At 31.4% G+C, this 19201-nt stretch overlaps 1 protein-coding gene across 1 annotated transcript in view; it reads left to right on the forward strand.

Annotated features, from left to right (window-relative positions):
• Positions 1-19201, forward strand: part of LOC134715226 (uncharacterized) — an 86522-nt gene that overhangs the window by 48201 nt on the left and 19120 nt on the right. The window contains exons 29-47 of the mRNA XM_063577270.1: positions 79-215; positions 1660-1725; positions 2906-3022; positions 4049-4765; positions 6231-6363; positions 6995-7189; positions 7731-7896; positions 8697-8764; positions 9973-10073; positions 12174-12320; positions 13065-13154; positions 14074-14180; positions 14397-14481; positions 14788-14934; positions 15824-15988; positions 16312-16410; positions 16726-16820; positions 17123-17270; positions 18574-18691. Coding sequence (XP_063433340.1) covers positions 79-215; positions 1660-1725; positions 2906-3022; positions 4049-4765; positions 6231-6363; positions 6995-7189; positions 7731-7896; positions 8697-8764; positions 9973-10073; positions 12174-12320; positions 13065-13154; positions 14074-14180; positions 14397-14481; positions 14788-14934; positions 15824-15988; positions 16312-16410; positions 16726-16820; positions 17123-17270; positions 18574-18691 — 2901 coding nt within the window. The remainder of the gene's footprint in view (positions 1-78; positions 216-1659; positions 1726-2905; positions 3023-4048; positions 4766-6230; positions 6364-6994; positions 7190-7730; positions 7897-8696; positions 8765-9972; positions 10074-12173; positions 12321-13064; positions 13155-14073; positions 14181-14396; positions 14482-14787; positions 14935-15823; positions 15989-16311; positions 16411-16725; positions 16821-17122; positions 17271-18573; positions 18692-19201) is intronic.

The raw sequence follows: 19201 nt of genomic DNA on the forward strand, positions 1-19201 counted from the left end.
AAAGATTATTATATTGAAAACAGATAGCTGACTTGACATTGGAAAGCCCTTGTGCTTATTTTTCCTTTTTTAACACAGATAGATTTGCAGATGACTGGTACCTGCAGAAGATGGTACACATGGTTAACAGTCCAGGGTTTCCAGTATCAAAAGATGACAAAAGTATGACCATAATAGGAATGGCATGCAATGGCTTCTTAGCACACTATCCTTATGTAAGTATAAACTATTGTCAAGTAATGCATTTTTGTAATACTTTTGACTAGGATGCATGGTTTACAATGATCTGTTCAATACTTCTAATGTAGGATTAATGAAATCTATGAGACCATTTTTTTCAAGAGACTAAAGGACAAGGATGTTTTATAAAAAAAAACACAGATTACCATACAGCCTTCAACATTGAGCATAACACATGCCAAAAACATAGGGTTAGTACTTTCTGCTGGTATTAATTAGTTGATCCAATATTTATTGAAAAGGGCTTTAGAAAATTCAACCTTTTTGCTGCACATGCAGATTCTATGAAATTGTTCACCTGCTATTTTAATTTTTAATTGTAAGTATTTTATCAATTCATGACACCAAATCATTAAGCAAAAATAATTAAAAAAAATTTAAAAACAGTGAAAAGCACTTCAATTCTGTTTTTATTCATGTAATGGTATGATGTCCTCGTCGTCGGAAGACGCATTAAGTTTCCGGACAATAACTTTTTTTTAGTTAATAGATCTCTATAAATTTTTAACAGAAAGTTCAATACCACTAAAAGAAGGTTGCAATTGATTTTGGGGGTTATGGTCCCAATAGCTTAGGAATAAGGGGCCAAAAAAGGGCCCAAATATGCATTTTTCTTGGTTTTCACACAATAACTTGAGTATAAGTTAATAGAAATCTTTGAAATTTTAAGACAAGGTTTATGACCACAAAAGGGAGGTTTGGATTGATTTTGGGAGTTTGGTTTCAAACAGAATAGGAATAAAGGGCCAAAAAGGGCCCAAATAAGCATTTTTCTTGGTTTTTGCACAATAACTTTAATATAAGTAAATAGAAAACAAAAGGAAGGTTGGGATTGATTTTGGGTGTTTTGGTTTCAACAGTTCAGGAATTGGGGTCCAAATGGGTCCAAAATTAAACTTTGTTTGATTTCATCAAAAATTGAATTATCAGGGTTCCTCGATATGCAAAATCTAACCATGTATATAGATTCTTAATATTTGGTCCACATTAAGGTCCAAAGGGTCTAAGATTAAATTTATTTTGATTTTAACAAAAATTGAATTCATGGGGTTCTTTAATACAATTATGCTGAATCTAACCATGTATTTTTATTTTGGATATTGGACAATAATAGGTAAATATCCAATTTAAAAGTTTTTAAGTTTAAGTTCTTAGACCACATTCATTCTGTGTCAGAAACCTATGTTGTGTTAACTATTTAATCACAATCCAAATTCAGAGCTGTATCAAGCTTGAATGTTGTGTCCATACTTGCCCCAACTGTTCAGGGTTCAACTTTTGCGGTCGTATAAAGCTGTGCCTTGCGGAGCACCTGGTTTTAAACATATTTGGGTCTTCAACATTGGGCCAAAATTCTAAAAATTCCAGATGGCCCCTATCGTTGATTTATATTTATTTGTTTGGTTTCCTTTATTGCAGTTGCATATTCCAGACAATTTTCAAAGATATTTGCAGGTTACAAAAGACCAAATGGATGTAAATCTAGTAAGTAACATTATTATATACATTGTAGTTAATACAAGTAGATATTATGTGAAGTATTAAAATCAAGGGCATTACTGTGGATTCATTTATTTACGCGGGTATCAATTTTCATGGATTGAGGAAACTTTTTTTGTGGATATTTGATTTTGTGGTTTTGCTGATTTCTGGGTACAAAGCCTATAGAAGATTTGTAATTCATTGAACATTTGATATCGTGTTACATCTGTACCAACCAAACCCACCAAAATTGGTACTGTAGATTCATTGATATTCGTTGGATACCAATTTTCGTGGGTACAGGAGAACCACGAATTTAGATGTTCAACGAATAACACATTTAATAAAGAAATGAATGCAGATTTAGCCAAAACCACGAAATTAAATATCCTCGAATATGCAAGTTTTCCTCAAACCACGAAAATTGGTATCCACGAAAATAAATGAATCCACAGTATGCAACAAGTAATAATGAATCCACAGTAGTTACTTATCAGCCATCTGATATCATTCATTGTTACACATACTTTATCAAACCTCTATATTGAATTACGTCATGTAACATGAAAAAAAGATTCTATTTAGTTAGATAGAATAAAATGTACATACTATAGCTTTTTCAATGCTATGCACCATACCAACCATGCAACTATGAAAAGTGATTGCATGAAAAGAATTAATTGTAGTAACAATTTTCCAAAAGTTTTTTAAATTTAGTTGCCATGATTTTAAACAATTGCTAAAAATTATGCCTTGAGGCATATTTGGGGATTTGAACCATGTAGGCAATGCTTGAAGGGATTGTTGTTGTTAAAATGTTGAACCACATTGAAACATTCTTCTCTTAAAATACAAAAGATGACAACAATTTCTTACTAATAAGATATAGGAAGATGTGGTATGAGTGCCAATGAGACAAATCTCCATCATTGTCACAATTTGTTAAAGTGAACCATTATAGGTCAAAGTAAGGTCTTCAACACGGAGCATTGGCTCACACAGAACAGCAAGCTATAAAGAGCCCCAAAAAATTACTAGTGTAAAACCATTCAAACCAGAAAACCAATATAACAGTCTAATCTGTATAAAACAACAGAAATGAGATACACTTATGACCCACATAAACAAACGACAACTAAAGTAAATACATAACTATATTGAGATGAATTTTCTTGTTTTATAGATTGAGAAGGGTATCCATGAGATTATTAGATTGTTTGCCATGGATATGATGTTAGAACTTGGACTTCAGTACACATTCAATGGACAACTTCCTGCTCAAATAAGGAAATTATTTGTGGTAGGTACTTCAACCTCACAAGAAGCTATTTATTTATTTATAAACATGAGCAATACACCCTCAAGTATAAAGATTTTTTTATTAATTTTTTTATGTGATTATTACAGTGGTCGAAAACCAGCTTCTAGTAAAGTGATGTCAGGCAGGGGACCAGGGATAAGTTGGTACCTAAATTCTGTAATAAACTTCACTGAAATATTGCAGATATGATGAAGTTGTGCACCTGCTATTATGGAATTGTTGGAGAAATTTTTCTCATTTTTCCAGACTTGAAAACTTATACATTTTGTATTAGTCAATCTTCAGCAAAATTTACAAATGGTGGTTATCAACTTGTATATTTTTCAACCCTGATCTTTGAAACTTCCCAGAAAGATTGCATACATGATGAATTTGTGCACTTGCTATTATCAAATTGTTTCAAAAGGTAGTAACAATTCTTGTTTTAACCCAGATCTTGTTTGCATGTATGTAGAGAAACATACTAGAGCATTGAAATTTGGATTGGCATCTATCATTTACATATCAGTCTCAAAGATTATAACTATACATAGTATGTGCTTTGCGCATTGTTGAAGGCTGTACAGTGACCTATAGTTGTTAATTTCTGTGTCATTTTGGTCTCTTGTGGAGAGTTGTCTCATTGGCATCATACCACATCTTCTTTTTTATATAGCTATGTTTAAGGTTTATGCAAAATGACTTGCTGTAGTAGAAGAGGATCTTTTACTGTGGATTCATTATTTTTCGGTTGATACCAATTTTCATGGATTCTGTGGGTAAAGGTCAACCACGAAATTAAATGTTGAACGGTTAACAAATTTTCTATAGGCTTGTATACAGACTTCTCCAAAACCACAAAATTAGATATCCAAGAACATGAAAGTTTTCCTTAAGCCACAAAAATTGGTACCAACAAAAATAATTGAATCCACAGTAATCATTAGTGTATATATAATGGAAAGTTAAGTAATCATTTATATCTTTATAGCATATCTTAAATTTTTTATTGTTTTATAATTATAGAATACATTGGAGCCTCTTATTTGTGATTCTGAAAAGTCAGCTTTGATTGCTACAGAAAGTATTCTGATGGAAGGAAAACTTTTACATTTGTGTCAAGGTCACAAGGCTGCATACCAGTCAAGGGCAGACTTTGTAGAGTTATCTCCCATTGAATTTGGTGGCTACTCAAGATTCATCAGGGATTTAAAAATTGTAAAATCAGGTCTTGTTTCAATACCAGAGGATTTCTTCACATCTATGCCTTATCTAATAAGAGCAGAGTTTTACGAAAATCTATTGGAGAAACTTCCAGATTCCATTGGAACATGTAAATTATTACAAAAATTGGATGTAGCTGACAATAACTTGAGTGACTTGCCGGAAAGTCTTGTAAACTGTACAGAGCTTGACCGACTGGACATCGGCTGTAATGTAATGGAGGCTTTACCTAAAGTTGTGACAAAACTCAAATTGAAAAGACTTATGATGAACAATATGCTCCTGACAACATTACCAGAAAACATCGGTGATATGGAACCGTTGGAAATGTTATATGCTAGTGGGAACTGTTTTACAAATCTACCGAAAAGTATCGGTAAACTAAAAAATCTGATGGATCTGTCTCTTGGTGGGGTTCAGTGGTTTGAACTTAAGGAAGGAATATATGTAAACAAGCAGATGTTTAACGATTTCTTGTCCAGTTCTCGTATTGGTCCTTGGCTGGCTGCTCACAATGAGGTAGGTGTTATGTGGTTAATTCAGTTTCTTTGTGATGCCTATATTTGATAAAATTGCTTTTTGCAACAACAAAAATTTATTGGAAATTCCAATTGGTTTGTGATAGTAACATTAAAGGTATACCAATATATTACTACACAAGATACACATTTTATAGACAATAAATGTCTCTTTTTGGTTATGCTGAAGGCCAAAATATAAAACAAAGTTGATTAAACAAAAAAATTACAAAAGCAAAGCCAAACCTTGGCAATATTCAGACAAGTAATATTTGAGGGGGAGGCATATCTTTATTAGAAATGATTTCAAAAATTTAATAATTGCATATTTTATCATGTTTATTAAAAGTCATATCTTAATTTTCATGCCAGTTCAGAAGCTCCTAAAAGCATGTTCTATTTCTCCAAAATAAGAAGTTCGAAATAAATAAAACATTGTCCTTACTTAAAGTCATATGAAACAAGTGAGTGTTGAAAAATAATGTTTATCCAATTCTTGAACCAATGCATGTATATATCATAAACTTAGTCCTCTGTGCACGAATTTATCATTTTTTACGCAAATATATCATTTAATCGTCATTTTTTTCTCTCTGTGTCTGTTATGATTTAACAAATATGGCTGCTCATTAAATGCCGTGTTTTGAAGCTGAAGTTTACGGATTGTCACCTTATAGTAAACAAATAACAAAAAGCATGGGTATTGAGCATGTGTTTTACATGTACAATCAGATAATTGTTTTATTTTAATGACAGATCCATGCGTATTGCGATCACCGGATTTTTACGAAGAGGGTTACGCTCAGGTCACTATGCATACGGAAATTATGTCGGCGAATTGCTTCCTGGAAGGAAGCAATGAAAAATAAGTAAACTTCTTCTAAATGTGGACAAGTTAAAGAATTTTCCTCAGAAAAAAGTATATATCCATAAGTTGTATTACGAAAACTATCTATTTAGTTATAAAAAACATATGCATAATTTTTTTTAATTTGAGGTTTCTTATGACTTTAAATTTTGATGTCTTTCTTTTCCTATGTTCAAATTGACAGGCAAGACAGGAAATTATGAAACATAAGCTCCTAAAAGCATGTTCTATTTCTCCAATATAAGAATTTATGCTCATTTGCAAATAGAATTTTGACCTTAATCATGTTAATTTACTGCTGCAACAGTTTGTCATCTCAACTTCTTTGAATCAACACAACAAAACTCTGTAGATTATAGATAGTTATGATTTACTTTTAGATGTGCATATCGACAAGAAGTTTTTATCAGTTGACTTTTGTAGCAGTTATGAGTCTTTGAACTTATAGATCTGGTGATATTTTGTTTGCCCATTGAAAAATTAGGGGTGTTAGGTTATGTGGTCATGCTCACGAAGGTTCTTGAATTCTTACAATTTTTAAACTGTATTCTTTTCTGATTAATGAATAATTTCAGGCCAATGCATGTTTATTTCTTAGGACAAAATGAAGCTGTTTCAGAATTTTGACCTTGATGCTAACAACGTCCTTGACCATAAAGAGATGGGAAATGTGAATGCTACATTATTCAACATTTTCCCAAGATTTGGATACAAAGGAAAAGAACCACCTGGTGAGAATTTCAAAATGACCTTGAGGTTAATTGAAAAAATATCAACAAGGTCATCAAGGATTAAAAATTTGATCTGAATTAAATAAACAAACTTTTCAACTGTGTTCAATGGAATTCATTGCACCTTAGTGAATTTCTTAAAAAATTTTAAAGGCCCAACTATATATGATAATGAGGAGGCATTACATTTTTTGTATTTAACTACCCCTCCCATTTCAAGTAGTTCATGAAGATAACCATGAAGTTGAAGTCACAGCAATTTGAAACTTAGTACATTTGGTCATGATGATATAATAGTAAAAAAAAACATGTCAAAACTTTGATTTGACCTGAATTTGCCGCTTCACTGTACATGAAAATGTTACAAAGGAAGAGGGGCATGTTGTCCTATGGGCACATGTTCCTGTTGTATCTCATACTGTACATTCAGAAATTCTTGCAAAAATGCAACAGGGTTATATTTCGAAATAATTTATAAACTCATATTTTGATTTTTTTTCAATATCACAGAAATTCAAATTGTGTTAAAGTCTAAAATGACAAAATTGCAATAATAAATGCAAGCACTAATTTCTTAATTTACATTATTTATAAAAGAATAAGCATGAAAGATCATTATTTATTTTAACAGAGGATGATGCCCCCAGTGGATTTCCAGAGGAGATTTTTGAATTGACCAATCTGAGATATCTGAACTTACAATACCAAGGCATTGTCCATGTACCTGAAGGCATTGAAAAACTCAGCAATTTAGAAACATTAGTGTTATCATACAACCCAAATATGTTGTCAGTGGCTGGCCAGTGTGGCATGCTGCCACTCAAAAGTAAGTAACATACACTCCAATAAAATTGAGAATGGAAATGGGGAATGTGTCAAAGAGACAAAATAAAAAAACAACAGCAGAAGGTCACCAACAGGTCTTCAATGTAGCGAGAAATTCCCGCACCCGGAAGTGTCCTTCAGCTGGCCTCTAAACAAATATATACTAGTTCAGTGATAATGAACGCCATACTAATTTCCAAATTGTACACAAGAAACTAAAATTAAAATAAAACAAGACTAACAAAGGCCAGAGGCTCCTGACTTGAGACAGGCGCAAAAAAGTGCAAACCTATTTTTATTTGTTGGTCAGCATGCTTTCAATAAGATTTGGCATATGATAATAATCTGTTGTCTGTATAATTTGAAATGTAAATCTTTTCTAAATTTTTCTGATCCAAATATTGTCATATGTTGACATATTTGACCAAAAATGTATTCTAAATCATTGAAGTTTTCTATTTTCCTGTTCTATAGAGTTAAACCTTTCCTAAGAAATATAACTTATAAATCATTCATATTGGCTTTTCTTTCCTATGCTACAGGGTTGGACCTTTCTTACTGTACATTATTGAAGACACCTCCCAAAGAGATTCGTGACAGAGGATTCAATACTATATATGCTTATCTACGTCGTTTAATGACAGGATCAGTGGAGTGTAAAAGGACAAAGTTAATGTTTGTAGGATTAGGTGGTGCTGGAAAAACAAGGTAACTGACAGATTTACAAAAATGGTAAATTTGAATTATTATTGTGAGAAAATTCTTTGATACATTGGAAGTAATACCAATAAAATTGAGAACGGAAATTGGGAATATATCAAAGAGAAAACAACCCTACCAAAGAGCAGAGAACAGTTTAAGCCCACCAATGGGTTTTCAACGCAATAAAAATAATATGGGATTTTTATGCAATTGAACAATTAGTATTGGTGACTCTTTTGCGATTTTAAAGGGAAAATTACATTTTCGAAAGTTATTTTCCATATGAACATATTATCTATCCAGAAAAAGCAATTTTAAAATTGATTATGATGATGGTATTTAATCAGATATTGATTTTTTTGTAAATGGGTGTATAAAAAGGTAAAATCTGAAGAAAATTCAAAACAAAAAGTCCTTAGTCAAATGGTAAAATCAAAATCTCATACACATAAAAAGAATGGATAACAACTGTCATATTACTGATATGGTACAGGCATTTTTTTATGTAGAAAGTGGTGGATTAAACCTGATTTTATAGCTAGCTAAACCTCTCACTTGTATGACAGTCACAACAAATTCCAAATTTGAATTTCCTTAAAAATTTCAAAAATTTTGAACCAACAGTTTTGTCAGAAAAATACACTGGTTATATATCAGTTTGACAAACACCAGTTTTGATCATTGAGAAGCTTAATATTCCTTTTACAACACAATGTAATTAAAACGTTTAGCTGACTTTACAAAGTTATCTCCCTGTAGTGTTAGGTACCGCCTTAAAGGTTTGACATAATTTTAAATCATTTTAGTTTGGCTAAAGCATTGATGACCAATGAGTTCCAGACAAGTTTGACTGGAGCACAGGCTATAACTGATGGTAGGTGTATTGTTTGCATGTCCCATAAACTATAATTCTGAAATTATTGTGATGTTTTTATTGTGGTGAAAAATGGAAGAAAGTTATAATCCCTTTAATTTAAACTTAAATTTTGAAATTTTTTTTATGAATTAAACAAGATTTTTCCCAAGCCTGTCAACATTGCAAAAATTAATATCACATTTGAGTCTTAAATGTCAAAATTGGAATAATAAATGCACACAATTATATCTGAATTTACAGTACATATACCAGCACAAATATAAGTGCTTAGAAACAAATAAAGAAAAATAAATGTTAAATATAAAAATTAGAAGATGCAATATGATTGTCCATCAACCATCAGACAACCATCAACCTGAGACCTAATGGATATAGGAAGATGTGGTGTGAGTGCCAATGAGACAACTCTCCATCCAAATAACAATTTTTAAAAAGTAAACCATTATAGGTAAATGTACGGCCTTCAACACGAAGCCTTGGCTCACACCGAACAACAAGCTGTAAAGGGCCTCAAAATTACTTGTGTAAAACCATTGAAATGGAAAAACCAACGGTCTAATCTATATAAAAAAAAACTGAGAAACGAGAAACACGTATATATTACATAAACAAACATCAACTACTGTACATCAGATTCCTGACTTCAATAGGACAGGTGCAAACATTCGACATATTTTGTTTTTCATGGATATATGATTTTGTGGTATTGCTAAATTCAGGATATAAGCCTATAAAAAAATTGGATTTCTTTGAAAGTTTATTTTTTTTGTCAACTTTTTCTCACCAAATCCATAAAAAATGTATTCCATGAAAAAAAAAATGAATCAAAAGTAGAAGTTTATAATATCAAATGTACATTTTCCCCTTAACTTAAAAAGGTTTGACATAAAATTAGCATGCTTCTATCAATATTTTAAGTCAATATAAATTTTCTCAATTAAATTTCATAACAGTTTGTTATTGACTTCTTAACAATATTTTTTTTTTAATTTGAAAATGTAATAAGTAATTAAAATCAATAATGTAGGCTTATTTTGTAGCTTTGTTTTCACACTTCACAAAAAAATATGAACTATAGTCATTGGCCTCACACATCAATCAATCAAGCTAATAAATAATATAATCAGTAACTAGAAAGTACTTATTATTTTGATACTATAGGTATTGACATCTGTACATGAACTGTTATTATTTTGATACTATAGGTATTGACATCTGTACATGGACTGTTAACCATGATGGAGAAAAGGTACAATACAGTGTATGGGACTTTGCTGGACAGACAGTTTATTACAATACTCACCAGGTATACAATGTTTATTGTTTAATTGTGAAGTTTGCTTTTGTACTTATATATTTTTATGCCCCACCTACAATAGTAGAGGGGCATTATGTTTTCTAGTCTGTATGTCCTTTCGACTGTTCATCCATTCGTCCCGCTTCAGGTTAAAGTTTTTGGTCATGATAGTTTTTGAAGAAGTTGAAGTCCAATCAACTTGAAACTTAGTACATATGTTCCTTATGATATGATCTTTCTAATTTCAATGCCAATGGGAGTTTTGACCTCAATTTCACAGTCCACTGAACATAGAAAATTATAGTGCAAGTGGGGCATCCGTGTACTGGGAACACATTCTTGTTTCTATCGACCAGTGTATCTTTCATTCATATCAGAGATTGATCACTATTTTATTGTTATGTACTTATCTTAGATATGCCCCTTTCCCAGAAGTGTTACCCTTGTCTGTATGTTGTTGGCGTCATTTTTACAAATAATAAAAATATTGATTTTTTTTGTTTTGGTGCTCCAAATTAAGTATGCCTGAATGAAACTTTTTGAAACTTGTACACAATGCTTATTACCACAAAAGTCAAATCTAAAAAAAAATTGGGAGGTGTCAATTCTACTGTTCTTGAGTTATGTCCCTTTATACCATATGCAAAAGGTAGCATCATCTGTGTCCCATGTACATCATCTCCTTTTTTTCTGCAAAGACTATTTTTCCATTGCAAAGGAGTAGGGGCACTGAGGCCTAGTTTTGGCCCAAGAATATAAAATGTTTGATAACCATTTCAAATTGGCACATAATGTTAAGAAATGCATAGGGTCAAGAAATATAAATGAAAGACATAAAGATTTTTATCTGATGATGTCACAATTACGTCATAATATGTACTTTTTTCATAAAAATGATGAAGAAATACAGAATTTATGCAGTTTTCTATCTTTCTTTCCGTTGTGGAAACATCCTGTGCAGCTAAGGAACAACAAAATAATTTAACAGAAGCTTTATTAACCAAATATGAAGTTGTTTCTTGGGTGCGCACATACTTTTTAAATCTAAAATATACTTAAAATTTGACGAAAAAACAAGGAAAATCACTAAATTTAACACAATATGCAAATAAAGTCATGATTTGTTGCCACAGTAACTTTTTCAGATGTCAAATTTAATTTGTTTTTCTTAGAACCTTATACCTTAGTTAAGTTTTCAGTTATTTAAGAATATGTATGATAACTTTTAAATTTGCAGTAATTTTTGGGCCAAATAAGGGCCTCATTGCCCCTACTCCTTTATTTGGTATTTAAACAATTATATCCCCACTTAGGAGCCCACTCATGGAAATACTTTTCAGTACATAGAATACAACTTCTCTTTACATTTAAATTCAGCAAGTTTTACAGATGATAATATTGTAAAATTTCAGATCAGTCTTATATACACTGTATATCCCCAAAAATGTCTCTTTTATGTACTAGAAGATAAAGATATTTAAGCAACGGTTTGCATTTTCATTATAATTTGAAAATTTAGAAATTCAGGAGTCGGTTTCACAAAAAAACCTAGGACTTCGATTGATCGTAAGTATACTGATTTGTTCATGACTCACGATAAATCTTTTTATTAAGTTTTTTTGTGAAATAGACTCTAGAATATGATATTAATAACTGTGATTTTTGTTTGTCTGTATGATATTGTACTGCATTGAAGACAGCTTGTATAAGGGAGATAACTGTGATTTTTGTTTGTCTGTATGATATTATACTGCATTGAAGACAGCTTGTATAAGGGAGATAACTGTGATTTTTGTTTTGTCTGTATGATATTATACTGCATTGAAGACAGCTTGTATAAGGGAGATAACTGTGATTTTTGTTTTGTCTGTATGATATTATGCTGCATTGAAGACAGCTTGTATAAGGGAGATAACTGTGATTTTTGTTTGTCTGTATGATATTGTACTGCATTGAAGACAGCTTGTATAAGGGAGATAACTGTGATTTTTGTTTTGTCTGTATGATATTATGCTGCATTGAAGACCGCTTGTATAAGGGAGATAAATCAAGCAAACAGAATAAGGAAATGATCTTATAATGAATAAGAAAATATTTATTTCTTTTCAGTTTTTCCTGTCTGACAGAGCTGTGTACCTTTTGTTGTGGAATGTAAGACTTGGACAGGAACATGCAGGACTCAATTTCTGGCTGAGTTCTATTAGTGTTCATGCTAGCAAGGCACCTATTTTTATCGTTGGAACACACATGGACCAGGTATGCATTTAGGATCTGAGACAGAATCTATTGAATGAGGTCAAGCAATGCTCTGGTCATCAAGTCATAAATATTTCTGTATGCACATTATGCCATAAAAATATTCCTTTGTACACTGTTGTATGTTTACTGAAGTATTGAATTTGCAAAAGGTGATGTGTAAAAGATTAAAAGTAATATTATTATCATCAGTGGCGGATCAAGAAATTTTCATAGTCGGGGCCCACTGACTGCCTAAGAGGGGGCCCCACTCCAGTCAGGCTTCAGTGATTCCCTATATAAGCAAGCACATTTTTTTCCAAAGGGGGGGGGACCGGCCCCCTAAATCTGTCCCTGATCATATGTATTATGGATAAACAGAAATAGTTATACAGTATTTACCGGTAATTGCCCACAGCTCTGTGAACAAATGACTATGATTCAATTTTGTATTTGTTTGAATCACATATATTTAACATATCAATGACAATGACAAAGTAAAATTTGCAACTTCTACTAATGATACAGCAACTAACTGACTATGAATGAAAACATTTTTTTAATGTATGATACTTCCATACTTGAAATTATACCATGCATAATTGTATGTAAGTTAAGATAAATATTAACTAAACAGGCGGATTTGAACAAAAATATTTTCCTATCCGTATTTGATGGTCTTTCTTTCAGCATAAGTAATATCACTGTTATAAAATATAAAAATATTAAGTAATTTTAAAAACAAAAATATTTTGCTTGGAACAGGTGCCTAAAGCAGAAATACCTATGGAGGAAATGATGGCTACCTATCCACAGATTGAAGGGTTCTTCTTTGTCAGTTCATTCACTGGACAGGTAAGTCACACAATTACATACACTTTGAACAGATCTATGGAAAGCAATTTACAGTATGGAATACCAAATTGAAGCAATCAATTGATTTTGTTAAATTACACTACCGGTCCTCTGAAACTAAAAAGCAAGTAGGATTTTTTAGTGAAAATTCTGTTTTTCCCCACATTGAACCAAAATCTTGTGTTGAACTATTTTTTTCAAAGTTTTTTGTTGAATAGCTTCTAGAACACATTTCAGACATATCAAGTCTCTGGGATTGTCTTTGAGGTGGTTCTCATTGGGGTCTAAGTAAGACACGGGATTGCCTTTGGTAGCGTGATATGTGAAAGTAAAATTATTGTTCCAGGAAAACAGGAAATGAAGTCTAGCAGGACACAGGAAATTACAAAAAAATGAAAATTGCTTACCTAAATAGTGTAAGCGGGATACAGGTATCTGACAAAACAGAAAGCAGGATCCGGGATCAGAACCCCCCAATGAGACCCCCTTTGAGAGTCTCATGAATTTGGTTCTCTTATCTGCTGCTTACTTATTTCTTGTTTTAGACAAATGGTGTCCATTCTAAATTTCAAATTTGAACAAGGTTTTTCTTTTAAATGGATAATAAACATCACTATTATTCACTCAACATAAGCGAAATTTGTTGTGTGTTTAGTCAAAACAATGCACTGTGTAAAAATAAATGATCATGTTAAAAGCATGTGTGATAAAAATAAATTGAACTCTATATTGCTGAATATATTTATTGTTTTCATGACTGTTTTTAAATAATTATGAATAATGAAAATGCAATTTATTGAATGGTCTATGAAAAATTCCCTGCTTATTAACCAAATTTTCTTTAATGGTAATTTTTAAAGCAAAAATATCTACATATGTAGAACTGAAGTTTTTATAAACAAATTTAATACTTTAACAGGGAATTGAAGAGTTGAAATCTAACCTACTGAAAGTGACCTTGAAACAAGACTATATGGGAGAGAAGATTCCTGCAGCCTATCTAGATATGGAAAATATTATTTTAAGGTAAAACGATTGCATTTTGTAACTCTAGTCAGTTAAGATTGAAGTAGAACGCATCTGCTACTTTTTGGATTTGAATTCACAATTATGATAAGAAAATGAAATACTTTTCAGTTGTGCATATATTTATTTTGGGTAATGATAAAAAGAAATTTCAAATTTTTTTTTCTGTTATGGTATTGTAACTTTCTAATCTTGATGTAATGTTATTATCTGTAGGAAAAGACAAGAAGATGTGAATTTAATTGCATATGGTGAAGTAGAGAGAATGGCCAATATTTCTGGGATTGTGGAGAAAGAAGAGGTAAAAATGGATGTAGCTGCTTTTAATATTGAAAAGGAAATTTGGATCTGAGTATTGCAATCTATTTATGCAGGTGGAAAATAGTGTCTATTTATTGAGAAAAAAACTTTCCCCAGAATCAGTTCCAGTTCATTTTGGTTAATAAATTTTTGCAACATGAATTGGTCTTCGAATTATTATACAATAACTATTGTTCTTCTTTATGAATAACTAATCATTTACTGATCAGTTATATGAAAATATGTAACAGAGGTTTTTTTTAGAAATTTTGTTCCTTTATGAATTTCAGAATGTTTTCTATTGTAGGTTGCTCAGGCGGTCCAGTTTCTCCATGATCTAGGATCAGTACAACATTTCTCAAATGAAGTTCTAAAATCAAAAGTTGTTATAAACCCTCAGTGGATAGTAGATGTGATGGCCAAAGTGGTGTCTGTCAAAGAATCACCTATTCAGGTAATTTTATACTGTTGATTTATTTATTTTCATGGGTATATACTTTCGTGGATTAAGGAAAATTTACAGGTTTGTAAATGTTTTAATTTGTGGTATCGCCTAGGTCTGCATACAAGCCTTTAGAAAATTTGTCATTCATTGAACATTGAATTTTGTTATTCATCTGTGCCAAGCCATTAAAGAATATTGGTATCCAAAGAATGATAATGAATTCACAATAAACAAATCCGTAGCCGATAGGGAATACCATAAGCTAATTAGTTTACGTTGATAGATTTTGATAGAGAATGCAAAATATTTGTCAAATAAATAGTCATTTATTCAGGTAGTCAAAAATTCAAATATATGTTGCATATGGTATGACATCAACAGAGCATGATGAGATTTATTTGCAGAAGTGTCGTCTGCAATTTCCAGAAAAAATTACTACGAGTCCTAATTTCTAGAAAAAAATACCATATTTATTCCCAGAAAAAAATAATCATTTATTTGTAAGTCCCAATAAGTTGAAATATCCAAATTCTGCAAAATTTGTAGGATTTAATATGACATCAAACTTTTAATGTAAATGTAAAGTTGAAACTGCTTTATCACTTGAATATAGATTTAGGGGAGTACGTCCTTCATGAATACTTATTGAATATTGTTACTCTGTTGCCAAATGTTAAACAAAAGATCCCAGGTTTAGGTTCTTGTAGGTGTCAAGTTAGACCTGGCCTCACAGTCATAAAAAAATTTGTACTCAGACTCGTAATTCAACCAATTAAATTGCTGGATTTCATGTTTCGAGCATGATTTTTGTGCTCCAAGCACTGACCAAAGTTTTATGCCGTCAAGGCCTGGTGTCTTTAGAGTAGGCTTTTAAATTTAAGTTACATTTACACTTCAGGAGGGAAAGCTGAAACATGAAGACATAGGAAAAGTGTGGAAAGGATATCCAATTGATATCCACTTCTGGTTACTACAGCTCACTGAGGAGTATGACCTGACCTTTAAACTGACCAATGAAAAAGTCAACTTGGTTCCCTGTCTTCTGCCAGAGAAAAAGCCTGAGGTATGTAAAATCCATTCTTGATTAACTAGTGGAAAATTTATTCATTGTGACATTCATATAACCTGATTAAATTAAAAATCAAGTAGATAATTGTTCAGTGCAAAAACTTTTAGAAAAAAAAATTTTAATATTAAAAAAATTACTGTTTTGAAAATATGATTAAAACAAATTGACCTAATTTGAATATTGAAGAAAATGCATTTTCTTTATAATTTCAAATTCAGGGAGAAAATTTTAAGAATATTTTTGTCTTCCTTAAATATGAAGCAAAATTTTCTATGTTATCCATATTTTTATGATTTCTGTAACTTGCGTGTCTGTAGATTCCATGGCCTGAGATCAAGAAGGAGTCTGACTACAAAGAAACAAAGATGTTGTATCACTTTGAATATCTCCCAGCAGGTCTTTTCAACAGAGCTCAGGTAAGATTGTATGTATTGTTTTTATCCTTTGATGATGCCCTAGGCACTGAAACATGTCGATCAATGAATTTCTGCAGCAGTCCCTAAAGTGTTGTTGTTATAAGACTCTACATTTTTTATATTTGTTTTAGCAGTGTTTTCTTTGCAATAAATTCTTAAGATGCAGTTATGTACATAAATGATTTAATGTATTCATCATCATTGTTGATCACTGGAAATTAAGCAACCTTTATTCAATGAAACAGTCAACATACATTTATGTTAATTTTCCTATTTGATTTCTTAATATACACTTGGAGCATTGATCTATTTTAGGTTAGATTACAAGAGTTTTCAGACAGTGCTATTATTTGGAAGAGGGGATCTTTTCTCAGAAAGAATGAACATATTGCTCTTCTTCACCAAAATAAGTAAGTTTTTGATATCATACTTTTTCACATTCATTGATACAATTCTACTCAATTTTAAAGAAGTACAATTGACTCCTATCTTTTAACTGTTAATCAAAATGAGTTTTGAATATTTAATCAAAATGAGTTTTGAATATTTTAGAGATCTACTTCTGTGAAAGAAGTATCTGGTGCATTGTTTCAACAGGAAAGTATAATACACATTATTGGCAAGGGAAAATTAAAAGTTCCAAAATGATATCTTTTTTGGTTTATTTTTAATGAAAATTTGAAAGGCACTACTTAATATATATTTTTTTCAGGGACACCGAGATGGTTGTGAAGGTACAAGGTCCACGTCCTGAGAACATTCTATTCTTGGTCCATGAAGTGTTTGAAGCATTGATAAATGAATCGTTCCATGGTGTTAGGTACGACTTCAGTGTACCGTGTCCAGACTGTAATAACCTTGTAAGTTTGAAATTAATGAATGATATGTGTGTCCTTTTGCTATTCAAAAAAAGTTAAACAATTAGATAGAATTGAGAATGGAAATGGGGAATGTGTCAAAGAGAAAAGAGACAATAACCAAACCATAGAAAACAGTGGAAGGCCACCAATGTGTCTTCACACAGTGAGAAAAGTATGTTTTGGTAAAAACAATCACAAACATATATATATGTTATTTGTACATGCAGTACCCTTATTATCACAGTATTATTCACATTTAACATGAAAACATAATAAAATAAAACATAATAACTATTTTAAAAGTTTTAAGAAGGACAAATAACCAGTTAAATTAAGAATATAATTTTAAAATTCATCAGTTACTTAGGCAATAATATCCTCCAGATAACATAAAAGGTGATATCTTGAACTGTAGTTCACTATCTGTAAATTTCAGTCTTCAACAAATTTAGGTGTAAGTTACTGCATGTCACACATTTTGTAGGTTGACTTATATTTTCTGTCACTTTGTATTTCACATCAATGCTTACAGTTTCTCATTCTGTTTCACTCTATAAATTCTCACTATCTTTTACTATCTATTCTAATACACTCTTCCTTAGTATAAAATGCTATAACACAATGAAACCAAAAAGCAAATTGAACTGATTGCCTTCTACAAGCAGGAGAAATCTTACTTCTTAACCTGCATACTTGTGTACCCCCCTTACTTAAAAAATAAAATCTCTCCATCACATACAGCCTGGATATTGATTTTTAAGGACAAAATAAATGATTTTACAACCAAAAATATGTGTTTAATTAAAATTTTGAAGAATTTTGACATACTTTTGTTATACAGTAGCCGTTCTCTCTAACCAGCATAAATTACAAATAGTATTTTACAGATTAAAAAGAAAATATCTTCACTGATCTATTTCAAACTTTACCAAATACATGTAGTTAGAAATATCACTCTGATTAGAATTATGGAAAAAGCTGTCTAAAACAAAGTAAAGGTGATAGAACAATAAGTTTGCACCATTAAATTTTAAATCATACTTTGTTGAATTATTTTCATTGATTCAATGAAATCTCCAGCATTTGCTGTGTAACTTGTGGACGATTAGCATTGTACCTATACTTTTAAGTAGAAAGAGCTTTTCAATTTGTTACATGTACTGAATTGATTTATTTTTTTATTAGAATAGTTGGGAATATACATGCTCCATTTTGCATGTTTAATACAATAGAAAAAAATGGCTGCGCTAATATAGTGCAAACTATATTTCCAGATACTAATTATAGATAAATCTATTTTTAGATGAAGAGAGATCCCCACATGTTTACAGCCTCTATGATAAGAAGAGCATTAGATTTACAAGCTCCATTCCTACAGTGTTTGAAATATTTCCATACAATATCCGTAGGAGATTTACAATGTAAGTGCCACAATATTAAATCCCTTTTTATGCTCCCTTTATTGGCATTATGTTTTCTGGTCTGTTCATGTGTCTTTTTGTTCATTCATTTGTTTGTCCATTTGTCCGTCTGTCCCGTTTCAGGTTAAAGTTTTTGGTTGAGGTAGTTTATAATGAAATTGAAGTCCAAATCAACTTGAAACTTAGTAAACACATTCCCTATGACATGATCTTTCCAATTTTAATGCCATATAAGAGTATTTATCCCAATTTTACAGTCCACTGAACATAGAAAAAAATTGTGCAGATGGGGCATCCATGTACTTTGGACACATTCTTGTTTTTTAAACTCAACTTACCTCATTACTTTCAATGTATCATGCTTGCCATGAGTTGGGTGAGCTTGTGGTTTAAATCACTGGACTGGTTGGTATTAAGTATAATGTATAGTAAGTACAAAGAAGGGTTGGCTCTGATTTAGAACTATATGTCTGAATAGGCTGACATGTATAACTGCAGACTGTTACCTGG

Source organism: Mytilus trossulus, chromosome 4, assembly GCF_036588685.1.
Source record: "Mytilus trossulus isolate FHL-02 chromosome 4, PNRI_Mtr1.1.1.hap1, whole genome shotgun sequence".
In the NCBI taxonomy this organism is placed as follows: Eukaryota; Metazoa; Mollusca; class Bivalvia; order Mytilida; family Mytilidae; genus Mytilus; species Mytilus trossulus.